Raw genomic sequence first — 25,971 nt, 5'->3', positions numbered from 1 at the left:
ATTGTTGCCAGAAACCACACATGTCTCCTTAGTCATTTGATTCATAGGTGTGTTCCCAGCAGGTAGGAGGAACAGTATGACTTGGTGGCACAAATCCCCACTGTTGGGGACCCAATACCATAAAGCACACGGGAATAAGCAGTAGGTGAGCCAAGAACAAGCATCTTAATAGGAATAGCATACTATACTAACATTACTTGATCAATACTAAATACTTCAAAAATTCAGTGTTGTCATGGTGATGGGAATTATTTCCAAACTTGAAGATATAAGACCTATTCTGCTACCTCCTTGCTTACTTCCAGGTAGCGGTGTCTGGCCCCAGAACTTTGTTGCAATCATTCTGAACACTTTTTTTTTTTTAAGGAGCGAATATAGCTCTGTTCAGCTTCCGGCTGCAAGGGAGATTTCTGCCAAGATTTGCGGCACGCAGCTGAAATATGTTTTGTATTTTATGAGCTTTGGCTCATCGTGGAATTAAATAGCACTAATTACATGAATATAGACCAGCAAGGGAGACAACTGTTCACTTCCTGATTTTTCCTGGAATTGAAAAAGAAAGGGAGGAGGTAGAAGGACAATGATGGGACTGGGAAGAGAACCCTCCTACTAGACATTAGATGACAACAGAAGTACTGTCATTTGGCCCAAATGTGCCCCAAATAGGCTGCTCCTTCACAGTGCCACTCTTTGGTGGAAATACTGGCCTCCTTATATGAAGATTGTGTGGGCGGGAAGGGCGGTGGCCCTGATGCGGGCAGCAGTCACAGGGCCTGGGGTCGGTGGGGGGACATTTGGGGAGCCAGGTGCTAACTGGGGGAAATGCTGAGGCCCAAGGATCTGAGAGCAATGGGCTCCCAGCTGGGATCCCCCAGCACCCTGTATTTAGCATCCTTTCCAAACCTCTTAACCTTTTTCAGCTAGAAAAGTCGAGTTAGAGAGTTCACACTTGTCTAAGGAAGGGAATTTTCATTCCTTGTTAACATTTATTTTCTTACTAGTGAAAGGGAAGGAAATGGGCAAAATCACTCTATCACGGATGTAAGTTAAACCCTTGGGTTGGGGTTGGGGGGGTGGTGCTTCAGAGTCTAGAGGACTCCTGCTGACTTTTCAGTCAACTGTTGTGGGTGGGGATCCCCAGAGGCCAGAAGAAGTGAAGGCCCCTCCCTGAAGGGCTAGTTTGCTCACTTGGACCTGGCTCTGTGAGATGGACCAGAACCTGAGCTGACAAAGTACGCCCCGCTCCAGCCTTCCTTATTACAAGAGAGAAAATGGCTCAAGGCGGGTGATTTAGGGCCACTTGACAGATGAGTGCTCTGCGTTCTCAAAGGGCAGGCAGTGCAATCCAACCGTGGCAGGCTCTCCCAAGGCGCTCCACAATTTAGATTTAGGCCGCTAGAAAGCCAGTTTAAGCAAAGATGCAAAGAGCCTCAAGAGAGAAACTTCAATGCCAGCCTTTTGTTTTCCAGTCAACACCCTCCCACCCCCTACCCTGGGTGTTGTAATCGTCACCATTATGTGGTTCTGTGGCACGTGCCATCTGTGGAACCTTCCCAACACAAGTGATGGCCTGTATCCCAGGAGGCCTGGGACTCTCACTTCGAAATTTAGCCCAAGAAGGAACTTGGTGATCTCTCTTGCCTTATCACCCTATTTCCCGAAACACTATTTTACAGATGGAGAAACTAAGGCATTAAGAAAGAAGGGCAGCCACTGAGCAGGACTGTGACCAGTTGGGATTACCATTCCTGACTTCTGTAGCATCCTTGCCATGGTGACTCAGAGAAAGGAGGCTTTTGTGGGTGACTTTGGGTGACACATTAACCATGACCCACTGTGGGCTAAGAAGATCCTGCTTCTTCCCTTGACTATGAGAGGAGAGGAGGGTATGGAGAGGAGGAGCTCATTGGGGTGAAGCCATGTGATATGGTTTTGCTTGCTGCTGCCACACTGAGAGTCCAGGCAGAGGGGATGTCAGGGCTGAGGGAAATGTGGCTGGAAGAGCTGTAGTGAGCCTTGTCTCCAGATGAAAATCAGTCAGCTAAGCAAGCCTTCAATCTGCTTCCCCCCAGGCCACATGTATGTGAATGGCTGCATGGAGCATTGACTGTCCCCAGCCTGTGATGGACCCCCAGCCCCATCTCTGTGATCTGAGTGTCCACCCAGATCTTGGAGCAGCAAAAGTGACAGCAAATGCCCTTTTGCTATAGCTTTCGGGTGTCATGAGCACCTTTGCATGATGTCCCTCCATTTCTATACATCCAGAGGGAATAGGCACCCTCAGAATACTGGGAGCCAGCCCCCTGGGTAGGGCATTCCTCATGGGCTGGGCCCAGGGTTGGGGTGGGAGAGAGTGACCACATTGATGCCAAGTCCAGCTGGGGCATCTGACCCTGAATTCCTGGCCAGCCTGTTTCTTTAAATGAGACACTGGAAAGTTTATGATTCTGTCCTCCCAGCCCAGACTGCTATTGAGAATGTTGTGTTTTTAAAGCCTCACAGCCAGACTTGGAGTAAAGAGAGTCATTGCTTAGCGACTCCCCCACCCGGAGCACAGTGCCTGGAATATAAAAGGCTGCTGCGATGTAATAATAAGAGTTCCATCTTGAGCTGCCTGGGCTCGCTGAAGCTCCCACTCAGCTCTGCTGGGAACGGCAGACTTGGCCAGAGAAAGGTGGTTTTGTCCCTGGGGGGCTCCCTCAAGGCCAAGGACAAGGAGGCCTGGGGGAGGGGAAACCATAGATGGGGACCTCAGGGGTCCAGAGACGACCTAATCTCTGAATGGGGGCGGCTCACAGACTCACCCTCCTGCAGAGGCTTCTTCCAGGCTGGTTCCAAAGGCTCTGTCCATGGTAATCACATTTCGCCAGCCCCCTTCAATAAACTGGGAAGTAAGGATTAAGAGAGCCCTGAGCAGCTTGAGCTTGGTGCTGAATTTCCTGGGGACCCGGGCTGGTTGCCTGGAGGCACAGGGACTCTAGGTCTGTGCCTGGCTCCCCATTCCTCTCTCTTCCCCGCCCCTGATGGGGCCTCCAGCCCTTCCCCCAACCACCAATGTCACATTTCTCCTTGTTCAAAAGAACAGAAGCAGAGGGAAAACAGACTGGAGGGATTGACTCCTGGGCTCCTGACCTGCCCTAGCTGTTGTTGCATTCTGGTTTTTGCTGGGTTATGGCCACGCTGAACTTTCAGAGTCCTGCATGCACATATGACTGTCCGATGACAGTGCTGTGACCTTCTCTTGGAACGACAGTTGCTTTGACTTGATTTTTCCCCCTAGCGGTAGTAATGGATTGCACTGCAACATTCACACCCTCAGGCACTTTCCCATTTATGAATGTGGCACTCATTTCTGAGATGGCGATGGGGAGGGGAGCAATGAACACATGCTGCACGCACATCACAGGCTTTGGGGACAGCCATTGCATGACTAGACTACAGATGTCACATGTAAATGATTCTTGAGAAAAATAAAATAACAATTCATGGCTCCCACTTAGAGAAACTAAGAGTTTAATGTGAGAAAAGCAGACACACACAAAAATACTTACTGAGAATGTTCTTCTGAGCACATAGATTATAAACTAGAGTAGGAATCTAATAAAGGCATTTGTCCATTTTGCTAATTTGGATCAATGGATGTCTAGTGTTTCTTGAATTAAATAGAAAGGAGACCTGTGCTGTGTCCCCAGCCCTTTCTCTGCCCTCAGCTGCACACACATAATGCCTCCCTAGTTCCCAAACTTTGGGAGGGCCACTGAGGAACATGAAGATTTTTCTTCCTTGTAGACATTGGCATGGTCATCTTGTACCCATCTAGGCACAGATACTTGAAATCTGGCTTTAGGAACAAGGAGGGGGCTGCTGGCATTTAAAGGGGTCCCCCCCCCCCGCCAGGGGCAGCCTTATGTGCTACAAGAATCAGAGCCCCTACAGCACCCAGGCTGGGGTTTGAATCATGGCTCTGATATGCTGGCTCTTTCTGCCTGTGTTAGTCAGGGTTGTGCCTACAGCTGTCACACAGAAATCCACCATTTCAGAGCCTTGTTCCAGTAAAGGTTTCTTTCCTGCCTTGGTGGATGGGTCCTTCCACCTCTAGGCTCCATAATCCTGTAGAGCCTCAGAATCCTCTTTTTCCAACTGGTGAAAGGCTCTGTAGGGAAGACATATCTATTTCTTAACTGCTTTGGTGCAGAGGTAGAACCGTGACAATTCTTCACTATTCACAGGGTCACACCTGGATACTGTGTGAAAATGTAGAGGCTGGGAGAGGTGGCTGGTGGCCTCCTCTTACCAACAACTTCACACAGTCAGCCGCATGGATGGAGAAGCACACGTTTTTGGTGGATCATTAGCTTTCTGTCCTCCAGCCTTGTCTCGACAAGAGATGAATTACATAAAGTGGGGCACTGTAGAGGAGGCTAAGGGAAATGAGTTTCCTGGTTCCTAGCAGGGGCTGGTCAATGGAGCTCTGCAGAACTTACTAGTGACTGGAGATGGCCTCAAAGGGGGACAGCTAGAGGGTCCTGTAGGAGACCCTCAACCACCTGAGGACAGGGGTACTGTCTTCTGCTTTGGAGTGTCTGTACCCCTTGCAGCCAGCTCAGAACGCCTCGCATGGTACATGCTCAATCAACATTCGTTGGCTGAATGAAAGAATGGGTGCTGATTCTAGCAACTATGTCTCCTGCCTCGTCTAAGTTTTCCTCGATGCAAGTTTGTCTTAAGGCCCAGCTCCTTCTCCTCAACAGGGTCTTTGCTAATTTTCTCAGCTGAATAAGTGGTGGTTCTCAAAGTCTAGTTTGTGGACACAGGGCAACTTGTTATGATATTCCAGCTGGTGGACTGACAGTTCTCGTTGTAAATCACGTACGAAAGATGTAGTTTTCCTGATGCATTTGAAGTCATGCTTTAAGCAGACAAAACTGAGTATTATAAGTGGTTCTAAGCCCTAGATTAGAGCAAGGGAAACCCAACATTTTGCATTTGGTCACTGAGCTAAGTGGCCCAGCACCAAGATTCATTTTGAACTTCAGCTGTAGGTGATCCCAGCTGCCACTTCATACATACTGCTGTGGAGTAGTCATTCATTCATTCATTCATTCACTCACTCAGCATTCATTTATTTATCCATTCATTCATGTGTTCTCAAACATGTATTACATACCTACCATGTATTAGGCTCTAGTCTTGGACCTGGAGAGGATAGTGGTGAAAAATACATAATTTCTGACTTCTAGGAGCTCATATTTTTGGAGAGGGGACAGCATATATGGGCAAATACAACATAATTTGTAAAGTGTGAGACTCTGGTGGGAACTGATTCCTGTTTTAACATATCACAGGGGCATCCTATGCATTGCCAGGGTCAGAGCTGGCTTCTTTGAAGATGAGATCCTAGGTGAGGGGGGTTGAAGGGTGGGGATTTGGGGGGTATAAACCACCTATGAAGAAGACACAGAGGCATGGCCAGGTGGAGAACACCCCAAGAGACCTGCCAGCACAGCCCTCTAAGCAAACACCCAGCAGAGAGAGGAGCATTGTGTTTGAATACGAAAGTCAGCACACACATACATGCACACAAACCTTCCCACACCCAAATCTTACCTGAGATAAAGCCCCACTATTTGCAAAATTCTAGATTATCTCTGTGGCCAGTGGGACATGGAGATATCTTTGGCATGCTTTCTTTTTCCTGTGAAAGAATAGTCTATTAGAGAGGATGTGGTAAGAGACACTGTCGTCTTTTGGCTAGAAGGCTGGATTTTTCTGTGTATGGGTTAGGATTCTTTCATTAACAAATTCCAGAACCCACACTGGCTTGTGCAAAAGGGAAATTTTGGCTCGTGCCACTGGAAAGTGTAAGCATAGAGCTGGCTTCAGCATGCTTGATCTAGACATCTGTGTGATGTCACCAGGCCCCGAGATCCAGTAGTTTCCTGTGGCTCAGCTCTGCTCTTCTCCGTGCTTCGGCTTCATTCTCTTCAGGCTCCCCTTCCCATCTTTCACCCCCATGGTTATAAGATGGTGCCTGCAGTTCTCAGGCTCACACCTCTCCAAGATCACATCCATGGAGACCTAGAACTTTTCCCTCAGTCTGTGATCTCTCAGAGATTCTGATCGGACCAGGTAGCCATGCCTGAACCAATCACTGAGACTCCCTGCCCTGCCCTGCCCTGCCCCCTGCCAGCAGCTCTGTGCTGATTGGCTTGGGCCCAAGTCATGTGTTCCCCCTTGAACCAGGGGTGGTGACCACTCCCCCAGAAGCTTTTGGTCTTTCAGAAGCTGAAAGAGGGTGAAGAGGTGGGTCCCTAGGGGGTAAGTGAATAGGAGCAAAATAACAGATATCCACTATCTCTAATGGTGTCTTTCAAAACTCTTTTTGATCATGACTGCATTAGTCAGGGTTCTTCAAAGAAACAGAATCTGTGTGCGTGTGTGTGTGTGTGTGTGTGTGTGTGTGTGTGTGTAGAGAGAGAGAGAGATTTTAAGGAATCCTACAATTATAGAGTCTCCAAGTCTAAAATCTACAGGGGTAGGCCTGCAAACTGGAGACACAGAGGAGAGCCACATAAGCCCACAGACCAGAGACTCAGCAGAAAGCCAAACGCTATCTGCTGGCAGAATTCCCTCTTGCTCAGAGAGGCCAGTCTTCAACTAAATAGATGCCCACTTTATAGGGGGGAGTGTGTATCACACAAGTCCACTGATTTAAATATTAATTTCATCAACAGGGACGCCTGGGTGGCTCAGTCGGTTAGGCATCTGGCTTCAGCTCAGGTCATGATCTCACAGTTCGTGAGTTTCAAGCCTGGAATTGGGCTCTGTGATGACAGCTGGAGCCTGGAGTCTGCTTTGGATTCTGTGTCTCCCTCTCTCTGCCCCTCCCCCGTTTGCTCTCTGTCTGTCTCTCAAAAATAAATAAACATTAAAATTTTTTTAAATATTAATTTCATCTGAAAACATCCTCACAGAGACATCCAGAATAATGTTTTCCTGTGTACCTGGGTACCGTAGCCCAGCCAAGTTGACCTATAAAATTAACCATCTCAGTGACTAACAGGAAGAAATACATTCACATCACACTCAATGCATACATATATATGGCTGAAACAAGAGTCTCACTAAATAGTGGTTACCCTTCCTAAAAGTGGCATAGTCTTATTTTTCTCTTCTACTTTATTTCATAAAAAAGCTCATGTGACTCACTCAATTGGTTTCTGGGTTCACGGTATGTTGTAGAGATGGCCTTTTGAAACATCATCCTAGAATATGTCTTCAGAATGTTCTGTTATCCCATTGCAAAGGTCCTGTGGACAACTGAAGAGCTTTCCAAACCCCAGCATGACTTTGTGTTGCCTCAGCCCAGACCTGACTTGTATCTGCTCATGCCTCAGTTTCCTTATTTATAAAGGAGGCAGACTTACAAATACCTCTTCTACCTAACAGTGAACAATAAATCCAGAACAAGGTAATGTATATGAAAGCATTTTGTAAACTCTAAAGTAATTTCGTGAAGTAATTGCTATTTTAAACTAGTCTGTAATAACTTTCACCTCTTCTACTCAGGAATCTGAGAGGAGGGTGCTATTTCGTGAAAATTAGTTTGAGCCCTTCAACACTTGCCACATAAAACAAAGACAGCCCCAATTTCTTTAATCAAAATGATGATCAGCTTCTAAAAATGAGTCCCATCTCCCCTGAGATCATTCAGAATTAAAATCTGATTTCAAAGAAGGGAAATGTGCAGTGTGTTTGGGTTTGATCCAGAGCCTTTTTGTTCCCCAGCTTTCCACTCATTACCCATTCTGCTGGTTCAGTGAGGTCTTTGGGGTGATCTTGGGGTGACCCAGTCACATCACTTGCCTTTAAGAATCAGAGTTGGGATGAATGCTCCCTCCAATACTTTGAAAAGCAGCTAATTGATGGCCGAGAGAGAAATGATGTGGGTAGGACGTGCCACTGGGGGCAGGGGTTCCTAGGTTGGGTCACCACTTATGAGGACAGATGTCCTGGAATGGAGCCACCCTGGAGACAGAGCAGCCTCAGGCAGTCCTAGGGAGCAGGGGACTGGCAGCTCTGCCCACTTGTGGGTCTGGAGCTTGGGGGGTGCCCTGTGTTTGGGTGACCCCTGCAGTGGTGGTGCCCAGCAGGGTCTCCAGTGAGGCAAGCCAGAGCCCGCACCCTTGCTTGTTCCTTCTCTCTTCCACTTCCCTGTTACTTGTTTTCTAATCAGTCCTTTCGTGGTGTGTAAAAAGGGAGGCTGGTTATTCCCATCATATGTTATTGTTTTCTGTGGGTTCCCCTCTCTCCAGGCACAGTAATTTCACTATCCCTAGATGAGGGTGATAAGTGTTTGAGATGCATAACTGTGTCTCATTTCAGTGTCTAATAGAAGATGGAGAGAGAGCCCTGGCACCTTTCTGCTCAGTAAATTCATAATTACAGGCTTCCTTGCCTCGCTTCTCGCAAACTAGAGAACTGTTGATTGGCGTGTGGGCCCATGAGTGTGTACAGTAAGGCAGGGGGTGTGGCAGGCACACTTCCCTGGTTCCTGGCAGGTTCCAATATGGGAACTGCTGAAAGTTCCCTCCAGAGAGTTGGTGGCTGAGTCCTGACTGGCACCTGCCTGTCTGGAGTGAGGATTACCAGCCTTGCTGGAATTTCATTGTTGCCAGTAATGTTCTGAGAGCTGTGTTAGCCGGGCATATGGCACCCAAGACAAAGGCCAGGGAGCAGGTGCTGAGGTGGGTTCAGACAAAGCTGGAAGACAGGCTGCAGGTGGTAGAAAGAGCACTGGGCTGGGAGTCTGGAGACCTGAGCTCAATGCCATCCCCACCTTCAACTCACTACGTGACCTTCTACAAATCACCTCACCTCTCTGGATCGCAGCTTCCTTGTCTTTAAAATCGGGGATCGGAAATCATTAAACTGGATTATCTCTTTCAAATGAAAAGCTTCTAGATTCTTCTCTGATGTTTGGATTTGCACAGGCAGTTCAAGATGAACCATCCTGAGTCCTCATCACTCTAACTGAGATGGTGCCATCACGTACTATCTCGTTATCATAATCCTAACCCTTTTCATCTCATTTCGTCTTGTCGACAAGAAGAACAACTATCATTTAATGAGTAAAATACCGTGTGCCAGGCCAAAGGCCCTGTGCCAGGCACTTTCTGTCATTATCACTTTTTAGAGGTGAATAGTGGTGCCCGCCTGATGGATGTTATCTGCCAGGTTATGCCCTGTAGGTCCCAGGGGCTAAGCTTCCTCCTACAGAGCAGGTGGGGAGGTGTTCCTGGGTGATGTCCTGGGGCTTTTCTGTCTGGGGACTTACATGGATTAGAAAGGGCTTCCAAGTGCTCTATATTCTGGACTCTGGAATTGTGTGTCTCTAGGAACAGTATGGGTTTTGTAGGGGTGCAAACCTGGGTTTCAGCCCCAACTCTGCCATTTATTAGCCCCATGCCCTTGCAGACCCCAAGTTTCCTCATCTGAAAAGCAGATGGAACAACCCCAAGCAGAGCAGACAGCTGTACTGATTGGGTGAGGTAGTCAGTGTGCAAGCATGTGCATGGGGCCTGGGTGCGGCGTATGACCCACACATACTGACATTCCTCCTGGCTTCCAGCCCCTCTCTCTGCCGGTCAGAAAATAAGTCTTGAGTTTCCGCTGGACGTCGGGCATGAGCCCAGCACTCTGGACTCACCAGTGAACTCGGTGGGCCTCCTTGCCCCCACGGAGCCCACAGCCCTCAACCCCAAAGTCAAGTCCTTCTGCAGAGGCTAAATTGAAGCATGGGACCCTTTTCTGGGAGCATGTGCTCTCTTCCTTTAAGTTTCTCTCCTCAATACCATGAAGTTTTGTCTCCCCCTCGCAGGGATGTCCTGACAAGGCTTGGGGCTCCTCTTTTAGCCCTGTCTCCTACCTGACCCTGTTCTCCAGACAAACATTCCCTGGTGAATATGCCATCTGATATGTTCAGACTTTTGCTACACTGACCCCTCCCCTTCTCTTCTGGCCCCACAGGTCCTCCCTTAGTTCATGGCCAGGCCCAGATGCCATCCCACAGCCTTGTCCTTGCTCTCTTACCCCAAGGTAGAAGTCAGCGTTCCTCATGGGAGCTGCCGTCACAAAGCCTTTCACTATCTGAATAAGTTAGATTCCGGTGGCATCTACTGGGACCTGACCCCAGCCTCAGCTGTCCTTGGATCCTGCAGCATTTTGCAAATTCTGTGTGTGCCCTGAGCAGACATTTCCCACGTGGGGGTGTGAATGAAGGTACTGGACTCACAGGACTGTTCTGGGCTGTGGGTGTGCAAACCATTCTCCTCTCTGATGTTCACTCGAGAAGACGTGTGGCTTTGGTTGGGATCTTAGCTGACGACGTCATGTCTTTGCTTTCTTCTTTCTTCTCTTGGTCTTTGTGTAACCTCGCACTCTCCCTGTGGGGTGTTCTCTTGCTTCCTGGTCTACCTCTTCCCACTGCTCCATTATTGAGGATTTGGGTGAGAGAAATTCCACAAAGCTGAGATGCCCCCAAGTAAGATGCAGGCCATTCCTGCCCTGCTTTCTCTCAAACTGGAAGAAATATGAAGCCGTCCTCTTGAATAGAAATGAATAAGACCATTAGGACCAAGAGCTATTTTGTTCCATGGGGAGTTATTTATTTATTTATTGGGCCACTTCTTAAACCATTTGTTCTCTCCTTTTAATGAAAACCTCTCAGAGGAGGCCCCAATATGGGAGGCAGCCAAGATCTGCCTCATTAAAATGACATCAGGGCTCAGAGCCGGGCAGTGTACCCGGAGGACCTGGTTGCTGTCGTGGTGCAAAGGGATCCAGGATGCGGTTTTAAAGTTTTGGCCTCATGCACTATCTGGCAGTGGGGAGGTGCGAAGGAGAAGTGTCCGCGGCATAGGTGTAGACCTAGAAGACTGGGGCTGTGACCAATGGACCCCAATAAAGAGTTGTTTGGACTATTCTGCTGCATATAAACAGTAGCTGGTGCACCTCCCCATCTGTTCCAGGTTGGGGTAAACTGAGACGGATTAGCAGTTAAGAATGAGAATCCACTGGGGGTGCCTGGGTGGCTCAGTTGGTTAAGCGTCTGACTTCAGCTCAGCTCACGATCTCACGATTTTGTGAGTTTGAGCTCCGTGTCAGGCTCTGTGCTGACAGTGCCGAGTCTGCTTGATTCTCTCTCCCTCTCTCTCTGCCCCTCCCCCGCTCATGCTGTCTCTGTCTCTCTCAAAATAAATAAACTTAAAAAAATTAAAAATGAGAACCCGCTGTAGACTTGCACACCCAGGTTTGAATCCACTTCTGCTTATAGCTATGCAAGTTTTATAACTTCCCTAAGCTGCAACATGGGGATAAAGGTACTACTTACTTCAAGGGGACTACGAATCAGGGTCCCAGTAGGAGATAGTGCGTGCAAATTCAGTTGTTTGTGCAAAGGTCAATATGGGAGCTCTTCACAAAGGTATGGCTCCCTAAGAGCAGAGCAGTATTTGGGGGTAGGAAGAGTGAGGCCTGTTACCTCCTCTAGGACCAAGTGGGGTCAGGCAGGAGGTGGTTCACAGCACCTGGAGACAGAGAGGCAGTGTGGAGAGGCACGCCTGGAGCCACTGAGACCTGTGGGTGAGCATGGAGGCCCAGCCCCATCGCCTGTCCCCTCCCCCTCCTGCCAGCCTTCTGCTGATGCTCCCATCTGGCTGTACCTAACCAGGCCTGAGGGCAGGCAGCCCACAGATATAGCGTCCATACAGGCTAGCCTCCGAGGCACAGAGAAGGGTGGGGAATGGATCTGGAGGGGAAGGTAGAAGATACCCAACTCTGAAGGGTTTGTAAGATGAAATGAGATAGTCTCTGGAAGGTGCTGGACAGTGACTGCTATGAAGCCAGGCGCTAGATAGCCAATGGCCGTGCTTCATCATCATCATCATCGCTATTATCATTATTATTAGCATTGTTGTTATTGTTGAAGTTGCCCTCCCGGCCCTGCTGTCACCCAGACCTGGGTGACCCACACATGCATGGGGGCCGAGTCCCATAGCCTCCAACTTTTCCAGTGCAGTTCTTGGTCTCAGCATGTACAGAGGGCTTCGAGGGGCCAGCCACACAAGCCCTGTACCATTATTACCCAGTATCACATCCTTCCTTTCCCCCACAGGGAGCCTCCACTCCTGAGTCCTGGCCCTCCGAGGAGGCCCCTGTGCCAAGTGCTACCGTGCCGCGAGGACCCGTTTCTGAAATGAAAGCCATGCCGTGGAATTGGACTTGCCTGCTCTCCCATCTCCTGATGGTGGGGATGGGCTCCTCCACTCTGCTCCCCCGGCAGCCACCCCCAGTGTCCCAGAAGCGGTCTTTTGTTACGTTCCGCGGGGAGCCAGCTGAGGGTTTTAATCACTTGGTGGTGGACGAGAGGACAGGGCACATTTATTTGGGGGCAGTCAACCGGATCTACAAGCTCTCCAGTGACCTGAAGGTCTTGGTGACCCACCAGACAGGGCCGGACGAGGACAACCCCAAGTGTTACCCACCCCGCATCGTCCAGACGTGCAATGAGCCCCTGACCACCACCAACAATGTCAACAAGATGCTCCTGATAGACTACAAGGAGAATAGGCTGATTGCCTGTGGGAGCCTGTATCAAGGCATCTGCAAGCTTCTCAGGCTGGAGGACCTCTTCAAGCTGGGGGAGCCTTTTCACAAAAAGGAACACTACCTGTCTGGAGTCAACGAGAGCGGCTCTGTCTTTGGAGTGATCGTCTCCTACAGCAACCTAGATGACAAGCTCTTCATCGCCACAGCAGTGGATGGGAAGCCAGAGTACTTCCCTACCATCTCCAGCCGGAAGCTGACCAAGAACTCAGAGGCGGACGGCATGTTCGCTTACGTCTTCCACGATGAGTTTGTGGCCTCGATGATTAAGATCCCTTCAGACACCTTCACTGTCATCCCTGACTTTGATATCTACTATGTCTATGGCTTCAGCAGTGGCAATTTTGTCTACTTTTTGACGCTTCAGCCTGAGATGGTGTCTCCACCAGGCTCCACCACAAAGGAGCAGGTCTATACATCCAAGCTTGTGAGGCTTTGCAAGGAGGACACCGCCTTCAACTCCTACGTGGAGGTGCCCATTGGCTGTGAGCGCGGCGGGGTGGAGTACCGCTTGCTGCAGGCCGCCTACCTGTCCAAAGCCGGGGCTGTGCTCGCCCGGACCCTCGGAGTCCGTCCGGAGGACGACCTCCTGTTCACTGTCTTCTCCAAGGGCCAGAAACGGAAAATGAAATCCCTGGATGAGTCGGCCCTGTGCATCTTCATCTTGAAGCAGATCAACGATCGCATTAAGGAGCGACTGCAGTCCTGCTACCGGGGCGAGGGCACGCTGGACCTGGCCTGGCTTAAGGTGAAGGACATTCCCTGCAGCAGTGCGGTGAGTCAGGGGAGAGCCTGCGGGCTGGGATGGCGTGGCGTGGCAGGGGGACACTAGCCTGTGGTTTCCATGGGATGTGAATCACCCATCCCATTTTGCCAATGGGACAAATACATCTCTGGGTCTCACTGGACTCAGATCAGCACCAGCTCCAACATGCTATGGCTATGGCGCTGAGCTTATGAGAGCTGGAGCTAGAGCTGCAAGGTAGATTTCCTATTTGATGCTTTTCTCTATTCTGTATTAGCTCATGGCATGGCTCTAGGAGGGCATGCTAGAAATAGGTGGGGATTGTGTCATACAGATGTCACATACACCAGGCATTGTTAAGACAAGATTATTATGTCCTGTGGTATAAGACACATATCCATCTTTCTTACTGACCATGCCAAAAATCACTTTCCTGGGAACTTAGAATAAAACCATTACTGGGAGTAATGGAGCCAGTCATTCTATACTTGGGATAGATCTAGGGCTTCAGGAGCATCACGTTTTTGTCCCTCAAGGATCCTTAGGAAATGGCTAAATGAGAGCAGTGGTATGGTGGGAGTCCAGGGAACACAGAGGTGAAAACAGAGCTTGCTGAGAAAACTGCATTTATGGGGCACCTGGATGGCTCAGTCGATTAAGTCTCTGACTCTTGGTTTTGGCTCAGGCCATGATCTCATGGTTTGTGAGATCGAGCCCCATGTCAGGCTCCATGCTGACAGTGCAGAGCCTGTTTGGGATTCTCTCTCTCTCTGCCCTTCCCTTGCTCACTCTCTCTCTCAAAATAAATAAACTTAAAAAAACTGCATGTATTAAGCATCTTCTGTGTGCACTGTTCCGTGGAAGAGATATGGCAAGCAGCCTCGGAACCCTACTGAGTGACAGAAGTGCTGAAGGAAACCAGAAAAAGGGGAGAATGAAGGGCTGGTTTAGAAGACCTTCCCAGGGACTCATGCAGCAGGTGACCCACCCTCCTGCCTCTCCCAACCTAACTCACTCGTGATCCAGCTTGCTATGGCTTCACATCTGTTCATCTTTAAAATGGTCCAGTTTTTTCTCATTGTTCCAGTGACTTAGAAGTCTGATTTATGAGCATCTTCTATGCCCTGTGTCCCTCTCCTTCCTCCTTTTTTTTTTTTTCATTCACTTAAAAACCTAGTTTGAGAAAAGTCTATCCTAGAGAGAAGAAAGGAGAATTCACACACAGGTGGAACATGTTTGCACGGATGTGATTCTTGACTGCTAGCCCAACTTTGGTGGGATTCCACATTAGTGAAATGTATTTTGATTGATTTAAAAAGTCTAAGTTTCCCTTCATGAAATATGGCTACTTGCCAAACCCATCTCAGAGGGTGCTGGCACCCAGGCAGCTTGTGGGGGGAGGGGCTGTTCTTGCGGGCTCTGGGACTTTGAGGTAGGGGTTGGGGAGATGGAGAAGAAGGAAGGGACTTGGCAAGGTTTGCCTTTGGTGCCCTAACATTTAGGCTCATGCTGTTTTCCACTGGTGAGTTTTCTAGGTAGTTGGGCTGAAACTAAAAGATGCCATTTATTTCAGATATCCTGAGAAGCCTAGTGTCACAAAGGAAATGAGAGAGGCCAGAGAAGGAAGCAACAAGTTGACAATCTTAGCCAGGCCAGAGAGTGGAGGGGACTCCACTGTACCTGCTGAGCCTTAGTGGGTGGCATATCTTTGGGAGCCTTTGGTTTAGGGCAATGGCGGATTCACTCAATAGAGTCAATGAAACAAGACAGGTTTATGACCTGGGGGCCATGGACTTCTCCCAAATGCAGGCTATAAAGGCCAGGTGCTGTACTGTATGTACATATATTACAGCCTCAAGCACAGCTCCCTGGGAAGACGCAGTAGGGAGCCGGCATGGAGAAGGAAGGCCCTTAGAGACCCTCTGATCTGTACCTTCATTCCGAGGCCCAACAAGGTGAATGAATTGCCCAAAGTCACATAGTTTGGGAAGGAATGGCAGACACAGCACTCGAGGAAAATTTCCTTTGCCTCTTGAGGAAAATCACACTTGCACACATGTATGCACACACATGCACACCTACACATGCATGTGTGCACACGTACAATAAATACCCCCACGAGCATGCACACAAGTATGCACACCCTATGTTTGAAAGTGCAAGTCTATGCGGTGTGCTTACCAAACAGCTAGTTCTTTTGAGATCAGATGGGTTGGCTATTTTTTCCATAGATGCTTTTCTGTAGAAAACTGGCTCAGATTCTGTCTTTTCGGGTGATGCTTTTGGGAGTAGACTCAGCTGCAGGGATCAGCCTGGCTGCCGATGGGCAGGTGTTTGCCCCGCCCTTGCTCCCTGCCACAATACAAAAAGCAAAGTTCATCATGGGAGTCTGCAGAGCTGCGGGTCCTGAGACCGCATGGTGGCCTTGGAGAGAACAGAGGGACGACAGCTTTGCAAGACAGGCTAATGCCAGGGCTGGGAGTCATGGAGCCAGATAACAAGCTTTTGATTTTTCTTTGGGCTTTAATTAGCCCTTTCAAGTTCGAGGCAAGTTCAGGTCTGAGAGCAGAAAGGAGGAGGCCAGAAACTCCACACCAGGCTGGGCTGTCTCCCCAGCCAGTATAAAAGGCCACACCAGCTTGTAATGTCAAGTATCAGTTTCCTTTGATTCGGCCGACGCTCGGATTACTTTGCTCCAGTCCTCAGGTGCTCGGCTACAATTCATTTGGCCCCAGCTCAGACCACACATGCGCCCCGTGCCATCAGCCAGGCCAGGCTCCTGGGCCTCCCCAGGGAGGAGTGGTCATGGGCACACCACTTGCAAACCCAGCTTGTCCTCCACCCGTTCATGTGGCTGTTGGGTTCCTTTCCTCTCTCCCTTTCCTGCCTTGAGGCAATGATGGACTGGATGCATCTAGAGTTCTCTTTTGCCTGTGAGTCCAAGATTCCCTTGAGGCCTGTGAGGTGGGATGGAATCTCGGATGGCCTCTGTCCTGCAGCCTGCCCTTTGTAAGACCACAGTGGAGGGAAGCGAAGGCCCAAGAGATTGACTTTTAAGACTTGTGGTTTGTAGGCTAAGGGATTCCCTTAGCTTCATCGTAATTACAATCCATAGAGCTTGAAAAGGTATGATTAGTGGTTCATTTTTTTCAATTGAGACATAATTGACATACAACATCATGTTGGTTTCAGATGTACAACATGACAATTGAGTATTTGTATGTATTACAAAGTGATTGCCACACGACGTCCAGTTATCTACACACAGTCACATGTTTTTTTTTTCTTGTGGTGACACCTTTTAAGATCTATTCTCTCAGCCACTTTCAAATATACAATGCAGCATATCAACTATAGTCAATCATGCAGTACATTACATCCCCAGGACCTATTTATTTTATAGCTGGAAGTTTGTACCTCTTGACCAGTGACTCATTTTTATTGTGTTCCTGTTTTCCTAATTCCCTAAGGTAGACCACTCATCCCATGGTATTCTTCAGGGTTTTCCGGCCCTTCCCATTTCTTGGGATCCACATTCCTTCCCCTGAACTCAGGCCTCCCGAACTCAGAGCAGGAAGCAATATAAGCCCTGGGGCCTCTGGCCCCCTTATTATGTGCCAGCTGGTATTTTGCCTGTGTGCAGGGAAGACCAGGTAGAGTGGGAAGAAGACATCTGTGTGACTCAGCCTGCCATTCCATGGGGCATTCGTGGTGGGCCACAGCCTGGTGAGCAGAGGGGGAAGGGTTGTATGTGAGGAGGGTTCTCAGTCTGCAGGTCCCCAGAGAGCTCCGCATTGTTTTGATTTTATTCCAGGTGAATCAGGGAAGGGTGGCGGAGTCCACATCAGAGATAAGGGCTGGCAGGCTCGGAGTGGCCTCCTCACGGGGATGTAAATGCATGTCGCAAACACGAATCTCTGAGTGGGTGTTGGGTGTAGAGGCTGGCGAAGCAGCCCAGGTGTTTTCTGGTGCTTGTGGGAGATGGAAGCAGCTTCCCCCTTTGCCTTCTAGGCCATTCTTTTCCTGTGTCCTGGCTTTCCCAGCCTGAATGGAAAGAGGTATCCAAGAACAAATGGTCTGTTGTCTGAAAATTGCTTTACAGGTCTCAGGAGGGCACAGGCAGAAGGAGGGTCCTAGAGGCATCAGCTGGGGGTCCCATTCTATCTTGGGACTCAGCAGACTGAAGACCGACCTGAGTCCCTTTGCTTCTGAGCGTTCAGGAGGGTTAATGCTAATGATGTAATCTCTGTTTCTGCTACTCAGCACGGGATGGTCTCTGTCTCTCCCTTTTGAAGGCTGTCATGTCACCCAGGCTCCCCAACCCCTCTGTCTACAGAGCACAAGATGACTGGCATGAGAAGCCCATTGTCTCTGGCTTCTGTCATGTGCCATGGCCCTAAGCAGGCCAAGGTGACAGTTCCCAGCCCTTTCCTGGGAGCCCTGACACTCCTGACCCAGAGTGGGGCAACGAGGCTGGGGAGTGTGCTGTTGTGGGCCAAAGCTCTTGTGTTCACATGGGCCGAGTGGCCTGGCCTCCCAGATCCCCCAAGCAAGCTATCTATGCTTCCTCAACCTTTCTTCAGCCTTCTAGGGTAACCTCATGGAACACTAGCCCTTCCACCTTCGAATTAATTAATGAATCGATGAAACATTTGTCAGGCCCTTGGCTACGTGCTCCCTCCTGGTGGGTGCCAATCATGAAACGACATCGGTCTCCAGGGGCCCAGGATCCCAGGAGGGAGCTGTGCCCCAGTAGGTGATTATGGCCTGTGTGATGGGAACAATGGCTGTGGTCATGGGACAGGTTATTACTCATGCCACTAAGTCTTCCCTGAGTTTGGAGCCAATTGAGAAGTGGACACAGGAGTCAGGCAGTGTCAGCTTTAGTACTGATAAGGCCATATGGGGCAAAAATCAGCTTTTTAATCTTCCCCTTAAAACTTGAACTTCAAGTGACCTTCCAATACAAAAATGTAGGTGCTCAGGGCAGAAACTATTATCCAGAATCATTGCCTCCTACCGGCCACATCTCAGTAGTGGGAACAGAGAGTGGTGGCCTCTGGGCTGCCTCAGGAGTTCATCTTGTGCCTGACAGTTTACAGAGGGGTTCATCACCTCCTTTTCTTCTCCCAACAGTGCAGTAGGATAATAGAAAAGGCAGGCATCCCCTCCAGTTGAGGAGCTGGAGGAACAGAAAAGTCAAGTAGATCCCTCAAGGTCTTATGATTGGTGGACTAGAACCTACATCCTAATTCTCAGCCCAGTGCTTTCCCCACTTGTGCTCAGTGGTGTGCCAGTGGCATCCAGCGTGGGGCAATATGGTGCAGGCACTGTCTGGGCATTGCAGGGCACTTATGATCCTGGGATCTCAGGCTCTAGAACACTGAGTGCCAATGGGACCCTCATTCCCTGCAAGAACTAGAAAAGCCTCTCACATTTCCACAAGTCCCTGCTTGAGAACCATTGCTAAACCACACCTCTCTATGACTCGGGGTTTACCCGCCAGTCCTGCTCCATCCCACAACATTCACAGAGGCACAGGGACTGAGCTTTTGATTTTTAACCCCAAGCTTCGCTTCATGTCTGATAGTGAGGAATAGTGAAGGAGAACCCCGTTCACAGGTGCCCTTGCTTTGACTTGTGTATGCATTGGTTTTGCAGGCACGGCAGCCCTGGGAGGAGACAGGGTCACCCCCCGGCCCTGGACATGGGCTGGCCTCCCATCCCAGCCTGGATGGTTACTCAGGTTCGTCTGGCGCCTGGGATCCTGAAAGTCCATGCGAGTGAGCATCCGGCATGGTCAGGAGGCCGTCCCAGGCTCCGGGTGCTGGTTTCTGCTAGTCTGCTTAGGGTGTTTTCTTTTCCCAGTCAGCAGGAAGTGCTGCTCTGGCTGGATGGGGTGTATCCTGTTGTTCATGGTGCTAGGCAGCTTTCTCTTGCTGCTCAGACATAGTCCCTGCTCAGACCAGGAACTCCTCCTCTTGCCTGCCCCATGCCTCCTTCCTCAGCTCCACTCTATCTCTCTCTCTCTCTCACACACACACACACACACACACACACACACACACACACACACTTGGCCCATCAGACATGCTCACCGCACACCACACTCTCACCCAGTGAGAGCTCACATCACACTACTTTCTCATTGGTCCCGGTACCCACCCCTCATGGCCCTTTGACCCAGTACTCCAGACTTCAAATTTGGGATTTGGGAATCTGCCATATTGCAACTGCCACATTGTAAACTTTATAGAATCAAGTTTTCCCTCCCTCCCCTTGACATGGCTTCTGTTCCAGGCATGCAGGTGAGAAGGCCACCCACCTTCCTCTTTTTGCCCAACGGGGTTTGCAATCAAAGTCATATCCCAGCTAAGTACACACGGTCCTTTGGGATACAGGATGGTGGCTGAGCCTTGGGTGGTGTGCTGGGCCAGGTGAAGGGACATGTCCTCCCAGAATGCTCTGGAACCTCTCGAGTCGGCAGGGAGAGTGGCAGGACCCAGGAGTCCCACACACAGACTTTTAACAAAGACAGCTGCCAGGAGACCTGAGGAGGCCTTCATCCCTGTCTCTGCTGCTCTCTCTGCCGTGTCCTGCTATCTCACTTGCGCTCGTCCCCCGGGGCCCTCTTCCCCCTCCTTCTGTGACACATTCTCCCTCCGCCCACACACTACGCGGAGCAGCTAATGCGGCAAGATCTCGCTCACGTGCACACACATGCGCACACATGTGCCCCATGCGGTGTGTTAGTAGCCCAGCCGAAATGGGCATCCGGGTCTCTTGTTCAGTGAGCGCGCAGACCAGCCAGCCTCCACGGTCCGCATCTGCATTCTGGGCCTTTCCTTCAACTCCTGTCATCCTCACAGGGTGGTGTCTTGGCTGGGGTTCTGAGAATTTGGACCTCTGGGTCTCAGCCAGTCCTCGCTCATGAGATACCACTGGGCTGGTGATGAAGCTTCCTTTTTGCTTTGAGCTATGTGTCCCATCTTCACAAAGGAGGTGAGAAAAATATCCCTTTCATAAAGTGTGTTGAGACTCCTAAGGAAAGAGAAATACGTAGACATTAATAAATAATGAGAGTCATAGAACACTTTGTGTTTGTAAGACGCTTAAAACCTCCATGGCCCCACCTGTATATTCTCCTTTGGTTATAATAACCACCCGATGGGACAGGAAGTAACTTAGTGACATTACTAGGATTTCATACTTGTATTTTTTCTTCACCAGGATCTGCTTTTGAGAGATTTGGGCTCTGCCTAACCCAGATGTCATGTTCCATATCCCAGGCCTGGTGTGTACCCTGTTCGTCTTTCCCTGCATCTGGCACATGTTATGAATGCTCAGTTAAGGCATTTGAAAGAGAGGCTACATTCCAAGCCAGACTCTACCTGCTGTTCCCTTCAGGCGTCCCTCAGCTTTTGCAAGGCAGAGGGGAATGACCACACCTCCGTGCAGGGCGCTTGCTTCTTTTCATTAACAAACTTAGTGGAGAGAAGGGGAAAAGACAACTAAGAGAGTTTTTCACTCAGCCTCTCCATTTACATTCTTTTTTCCCCTGTGGATTGGGCCCCCCATGCTGTCCACGTAGATGGAATGGGATCAGCGGGAGAAGAAAGCCCACATCTTTTCCCGGTCTCGGTGTCATTACTGTGTCTCTGTCAGTGTTCCAAAATATAATGGGATTTGTTTGGCTAATTTATCCCGCATGCAGGCAACATTATCCAGACTCACTCACGAGCCCGAGGAGCAAGAGGGGAAGATGCACGGCAACAAGAGTGGGGCTAATAGAATTTATTCCCACTAACAAGGGAATGACCTACCCCATAATTCAGCCTGGCCAGCGGGGCCGCTGCTTCCCGGCGCCCGCCAGAAAACACACAAACTTAATCATTGTGGCGCGCCCCGCTCCAATTACAGCCCTCGTGGCGCGGGGGCTGTCTGCTGCGTTCTGGAAGGGGGTGGGAAGGTGGGATTGATGAGCTTCTTTGCCCTTGACAGGTAGCCACCGGGGACCTCTGAAGTTAAGGTACAAATGGAGAGAAGCGGCACCCAACAAGGCTGTGCTTGGTGCCATTCCCAACGCTAGGAAGCCTTCCCTGGTATTTCCCACAGGTCCAGTTTGGACTACTGGGCTAACCCCAGCATGGTGGCCATCTGCAGAGCTGGGCCAGTGGGGTCCTGATTCTCTTGCTTGGCTGGACTATAGCTCTGGCCATGGTATCACGAGTCTGTCTGCTTATCAGAGGATGGAACCCAGGGCTCTCAGCAGCTGAGCTAATGAGGAGAAGGTCATGGGTTCAACCCCCGGGATCCGATCCCTTGTTGGAGCTACTCTTTGCTGGCTGTGCTCAGCAATTCCTGGGAGGGGTATGTTGCTACAGCTCACTGTTGGTTACAGCAAGGCCTACAGAGAGTGTGCTTGGCTTAATGCCTCTCTCCTGGGAAAACAGCTCGAGATACTGGCATTAGTTTCCTATCAGAAGGATAGCTTATTATGATGATGAGGGAAAGACCACTCAGATACCTGGTGCGATTGGGCACAGACGATCTCAAGCACACACAGAAACATTAAAATGAGTACAAAAATGAGCATTGCTTTTAGCAAATCATTCCCATGGATCCATAGATAGTTAAGTGCTTTCATGGTTGTTTGCATTGGAAGCCACAAATACACACATAACTCCTAAAACACGATGACCTCTGTCCTCTATTTTAGTACTCACCCTTTTTAGATGCTTAGAAATCTGGCACTTGACTCTTGGGATCCTTGGTGTGATTTGTTGGGTTGTCCTTCCAAGCCCGAGATACTTCTCATGAAGCCCCTTCAGTAACAGTTTTGTGTAACCAGGTTGTTGTGACTGTGGTTTTCTGGCTTCCCCTCTCTCGGTCTCCGTATACATTCATTGTCCCTACAATCTCATTGGAAAAGACAATACAGGAATCATTCTGAGATCGCACTTAGTAACGAGGTGGATGGGGCCTCATTCCCTCTTTCCGCTTCCGATGTCTGTGCTCACAGCCAGGGTGAGAGGGCCGGCCTTCACTTGCTGCAAGGCTTTCTCTGGCTCTCAAGAGAGTTCAACCCATGGGGTCAGCATGGGCCGCAGGCAGACTTTCAGGGGAGGAGAGGTTAGAACGAAAAGAGAAAGGAAATTTTATGCAGAACTGTAAAGGAATCGGTGGGTCAGAGTCCAACTTGGGGGATTTTTCCTTGTCACAGAAATGAGCACTCGGGCACATGGGACTATTTTATGGAGTAAGAAGCTTTCTGATAAGTAAATCTAAAACCTACCAGAGCCACCTCAAGATGTTCCCACCTCCCCGAGGATTCTCTTTGCTTACCTTCTCCGCCTGCCGTCCACGTCAGAGTCATCTCAAGGGATAGATGCACTGTGGGCATCAGACGCTATTGCATTTATTAACACCTTAGGGGTCAGTGGTCATATTTGAGCTATGGCCCCCAATAAGTGGGTGATTATTACCTTCCTATACTGCAGGGCTTTACAACTGGAGTCTGTATTTAGACATGAGCTACTTCAGCTTATCTGATCAATATCTCCCTTTAAAAAGAAATCCCACATGCGTAATTCACTGATTCCCCCTTTCCAGTGGAAGTCTGCTATGGTCAGCTTTCAGGATGTGTGTGTGTGTGTGTGTGTGTGTGTGTGTGTGTGTGTGTGTGTGTGTGTAATTAATAGGAAGAATTTAGGGCTGCTGAGCATGAGGAATCTAAAGACCTTTTCTTTTCCACATTAGCAAGGACCTCATGGGCCTTTGCTCCTCTTTTTTTCCTAACTTCTATTTCTTTTCAAAACTTCAGCCCTCACTTTCTTTGGGACCAACAGACCCAGGAAAGGAGGAAGCCCTTTTCTGATGACTGGCCAAGGGCCTCCTTCATAGGGGAGAGTTAGTTGCTTCCACGGGTCCCAGAAAGGCAGAGCACATGTCCTGCATGACAGGAGAAGTGGAGGCAGGGGCTCTTCCCTGAGTAGTCTTTGGCCCTGGAATAAGTTCCTTTGGGGTCACCCTATAGCAACCCTGCAGGAAACCCCTACATAAGATCAGTTTTTGTCCCTCTGGACTGAGGATTTGGAGTTCTGGTACAATTTTCCCATCAACTTACTAGGTCACCGGTGGTGGGGGCATTGTCGTTGGACGCTATAGGCCTCAATTTCCCCTTCTGCAAAATGAGGCTGTCGGATTCTAAGATCTTGAGTTATTTTCCTTTTCTGAAATAGCTGATATGTGGAAGAGTGGCCGTGCCCTGTGCTGGATGGAGCTCTCTGAACTGAGCTCAGATGTCAGCCCTCCTGCACAACCCTGCTGCTGCCCCAGGTCATTGGTCACCATGCCCGCTGTACCTCCAGCGCTGGGTACAAAACTGAGGCAGGGCATGTGTTGCCTTGTCTAATTGTAGCCCAGGTCTGTCTGTGTCCACTGGGAAAGGGGCAGGGACAGATGAAATGTTTCCATCTTTATATAGTTGGGTCCTCACCTAGGCTTTTATTTAATTGTTCCTTCCTACACGTTCTTAAGCATATTAATAAGTGAAGATCAGTAAGTAGTGTTGTCCTCACTCACCGCCTCAGTTTCCCCTAACAGAAACAGGAGCTCCAATAGCCTACGATACCAAAAGTTTGACGGAAAATGGCCCAACACAAGGCTCTTCAGAGGGTGAGCCTGGGCAAGTCTCTGGCACCTTCTCTCCTTGTGTGATGGTCTGGCCTTCCAGCTCTGTGGCGGGGATCCCGGGGTGCTCAGAACTCCTCTGCATGAGGTTGAGTGCTACTTTTGCATTCAGGAAGGGCAGGAGAGCTGGTGTGCTCCCACATGGAAGGACTCCTCTCTTTGCTGGACCAGGAGCTGCCCACGGAGCAAGGGAGGACCAGGTCTGACTTTGTATTTCCACGCCGACCGAGAGCAGCTGGGTCCCTGTTTGGCAGAGTTGGCTGTATCTGTCCCTCCCTGCTGGCTCACCTGGTCGGCCTCTTTTGGATCTATTTGGGATATTTGTAAACAGTCGATGCCCGGGGTAAGGGGGGCAGCCTGTGGTTATGGAACAGGCTGTGTCCTAGAGCTGAGCTAATTGGCCCACAGGGGGATGGACCTGGTGACCTTTACCTCATTAGCACCACATTTGGATCACTGAGCTCTGGCCTAGTTCTGACCTTTCCATAATAAGGACTCAATGTGGGGTTTCTGCAAAGGCGGGGCAACCGAGGGCGGGGCCGCGACTGTTCCACTTGACTGGGGAGCTGCCAGCAGGAACCAGACTAAGGGCCACGCTAGCCGGGGTGAGAGGTGGTTTCAGGACCAGATCGTGTCCCACCTCATCACCCATGGCCTTCAAAGTGGATTGGCACAGGTATCAGGTGACAGTGGTTCTTTATGAATGTGTCACCAGGGCGTGGGGCTTGGGGGCAATGCCAAGGAACTCCTGAGGAGATGCCCCCACTGTGTCCCAGCCCTGGCGTCTTCCTCAGCCCTCCTCAGAGTCTCCTCAGAGTCTCCCCACTGGGGTTCGCCAGCGACCGCTTTGGAGCTCCGGCCCCCAGAGCCTGGGGAGGCTGTTGCAGGAAGGATGCCGGCAGAATAACACCCTCTTTCCGCGGAGATGATAGAGCTTTTCAGAATGCCAGTCTCTCTACGGAGTGGGAGCAATTTCCCTGTAATTGGTAAAGTAACCGTAACTGCTCTGTCATTTGTATGTAGCGACACATAATTGCACGGTAACCTTTGCCGCTGTGCGCGAGGGAAGCGCAGGAAGCTATTAGATTGTAATTTGGAGTGTCAGCTCTGGCTCTCCACACCACCTCCGCCACCACCGCTGGGGAGGCTGCCGTGGGGCCTCTGCGTCCCGGGGCCAGTAGGGCCTGCTCAGAGTGGCTGTGCTTTCTCTCCCCGGGCCTGGTCTGTGGCGCCCCTGGCAAGGAAGGGGACCTCCATGGCGATGATGCAGGTCCCTGAGTCTCACTTCCAGGGGTCCCGATCCAATAGATCCGGAGGCCATGCAAGAATTTGTGTTTCTTTCTTTCCTTTTTTTTTTAAAGACACGGAGAGAGTACGTGCGCATGTGCAAACAAGGGAGGGGCAGAGGGAGGGAGAGAGGGAGAGAACCCCAAGCAGATTCCACACCTGGCTGGGAGCTGATCTGGGGCTACATCTCACCAGCCATGAGATCATGACCTGAGATGAAATCAAGAGTCAGACGCTCAACCAACTGAGCCGCCCCAGTGCCCCAAGAATTTGCATTTCTGATGAATAACGCTAAATGTTCTGGATCTTACACTATTCCTCTGTTCCTTCCTACAGCCTCATAGGCCTCATAGATCTTTAGGAAGTACCACTTTTGAAATTTCATCTTGATAACATTAGTCTCCTTAGTTGTGATAACACCTCTCTGAGGTAGATACCATGAATTTCCCTAAAAACATGAGCCTCCCAAAGCTTGTCTGAATTGTCTAAGGATGACAAACGATGTGAGCTAACATTCCCATAGCACTTAGGAAGCGTCAGACAGTGTTCTACGTGCATTAAATCATGTAATCCTTACCACA

The 25,971-nt window shown here is 49.9% G+C and overlaps 1 protein-coding gene across 3 annotated transcripts in view; it reads left to right on the top strand.

Moving 5' to 3' along the window:
- The window catches only part of PLXNA4 (plexin A4), a 440,460-nt gene that overhangs the window by 64,434 nt on the left and 350,055 nt on the right, over nucleotides 1-25,971 (top strand). For all 3 annotated transcript variants that reach the window (XM_060633177.3, XM_060633176.3, XM_060633178.3), the window contains exon 2: nucleotides 12,176-13,441. In XM_060633177.3, the coding sequence (XP_060489160.2) occupies nucleotides 12,257-13,441 (1,185 nt within the window). In that variant the 5' untranslated portion in view covers nucleotides 12,176-12,256. The remainder of the gene's footprint in view (nucleotides 1-12,175; nucleotides 13,442-25,971) is intronic.

Source organism: Panthera onca, chromosome A2 (genome assembly GCF_046562875.1).
Source record: "Panthera onca isolate mPanOnc1 chromosome A2, mPanOnc1 haplotype 2, whole genome shotgun sequence".
Taxonomy (NCBI): domain Eukaryota; kingdom Metazoa; phylum Chordata; class Mammalia; order Carnivora; family Felidae; genus Panthera; species Panthera onca.
Note: the sequence above shows the minus strand (reverse complement) of the source record. Positions and strands in the feature narration are given on the sequence as shown.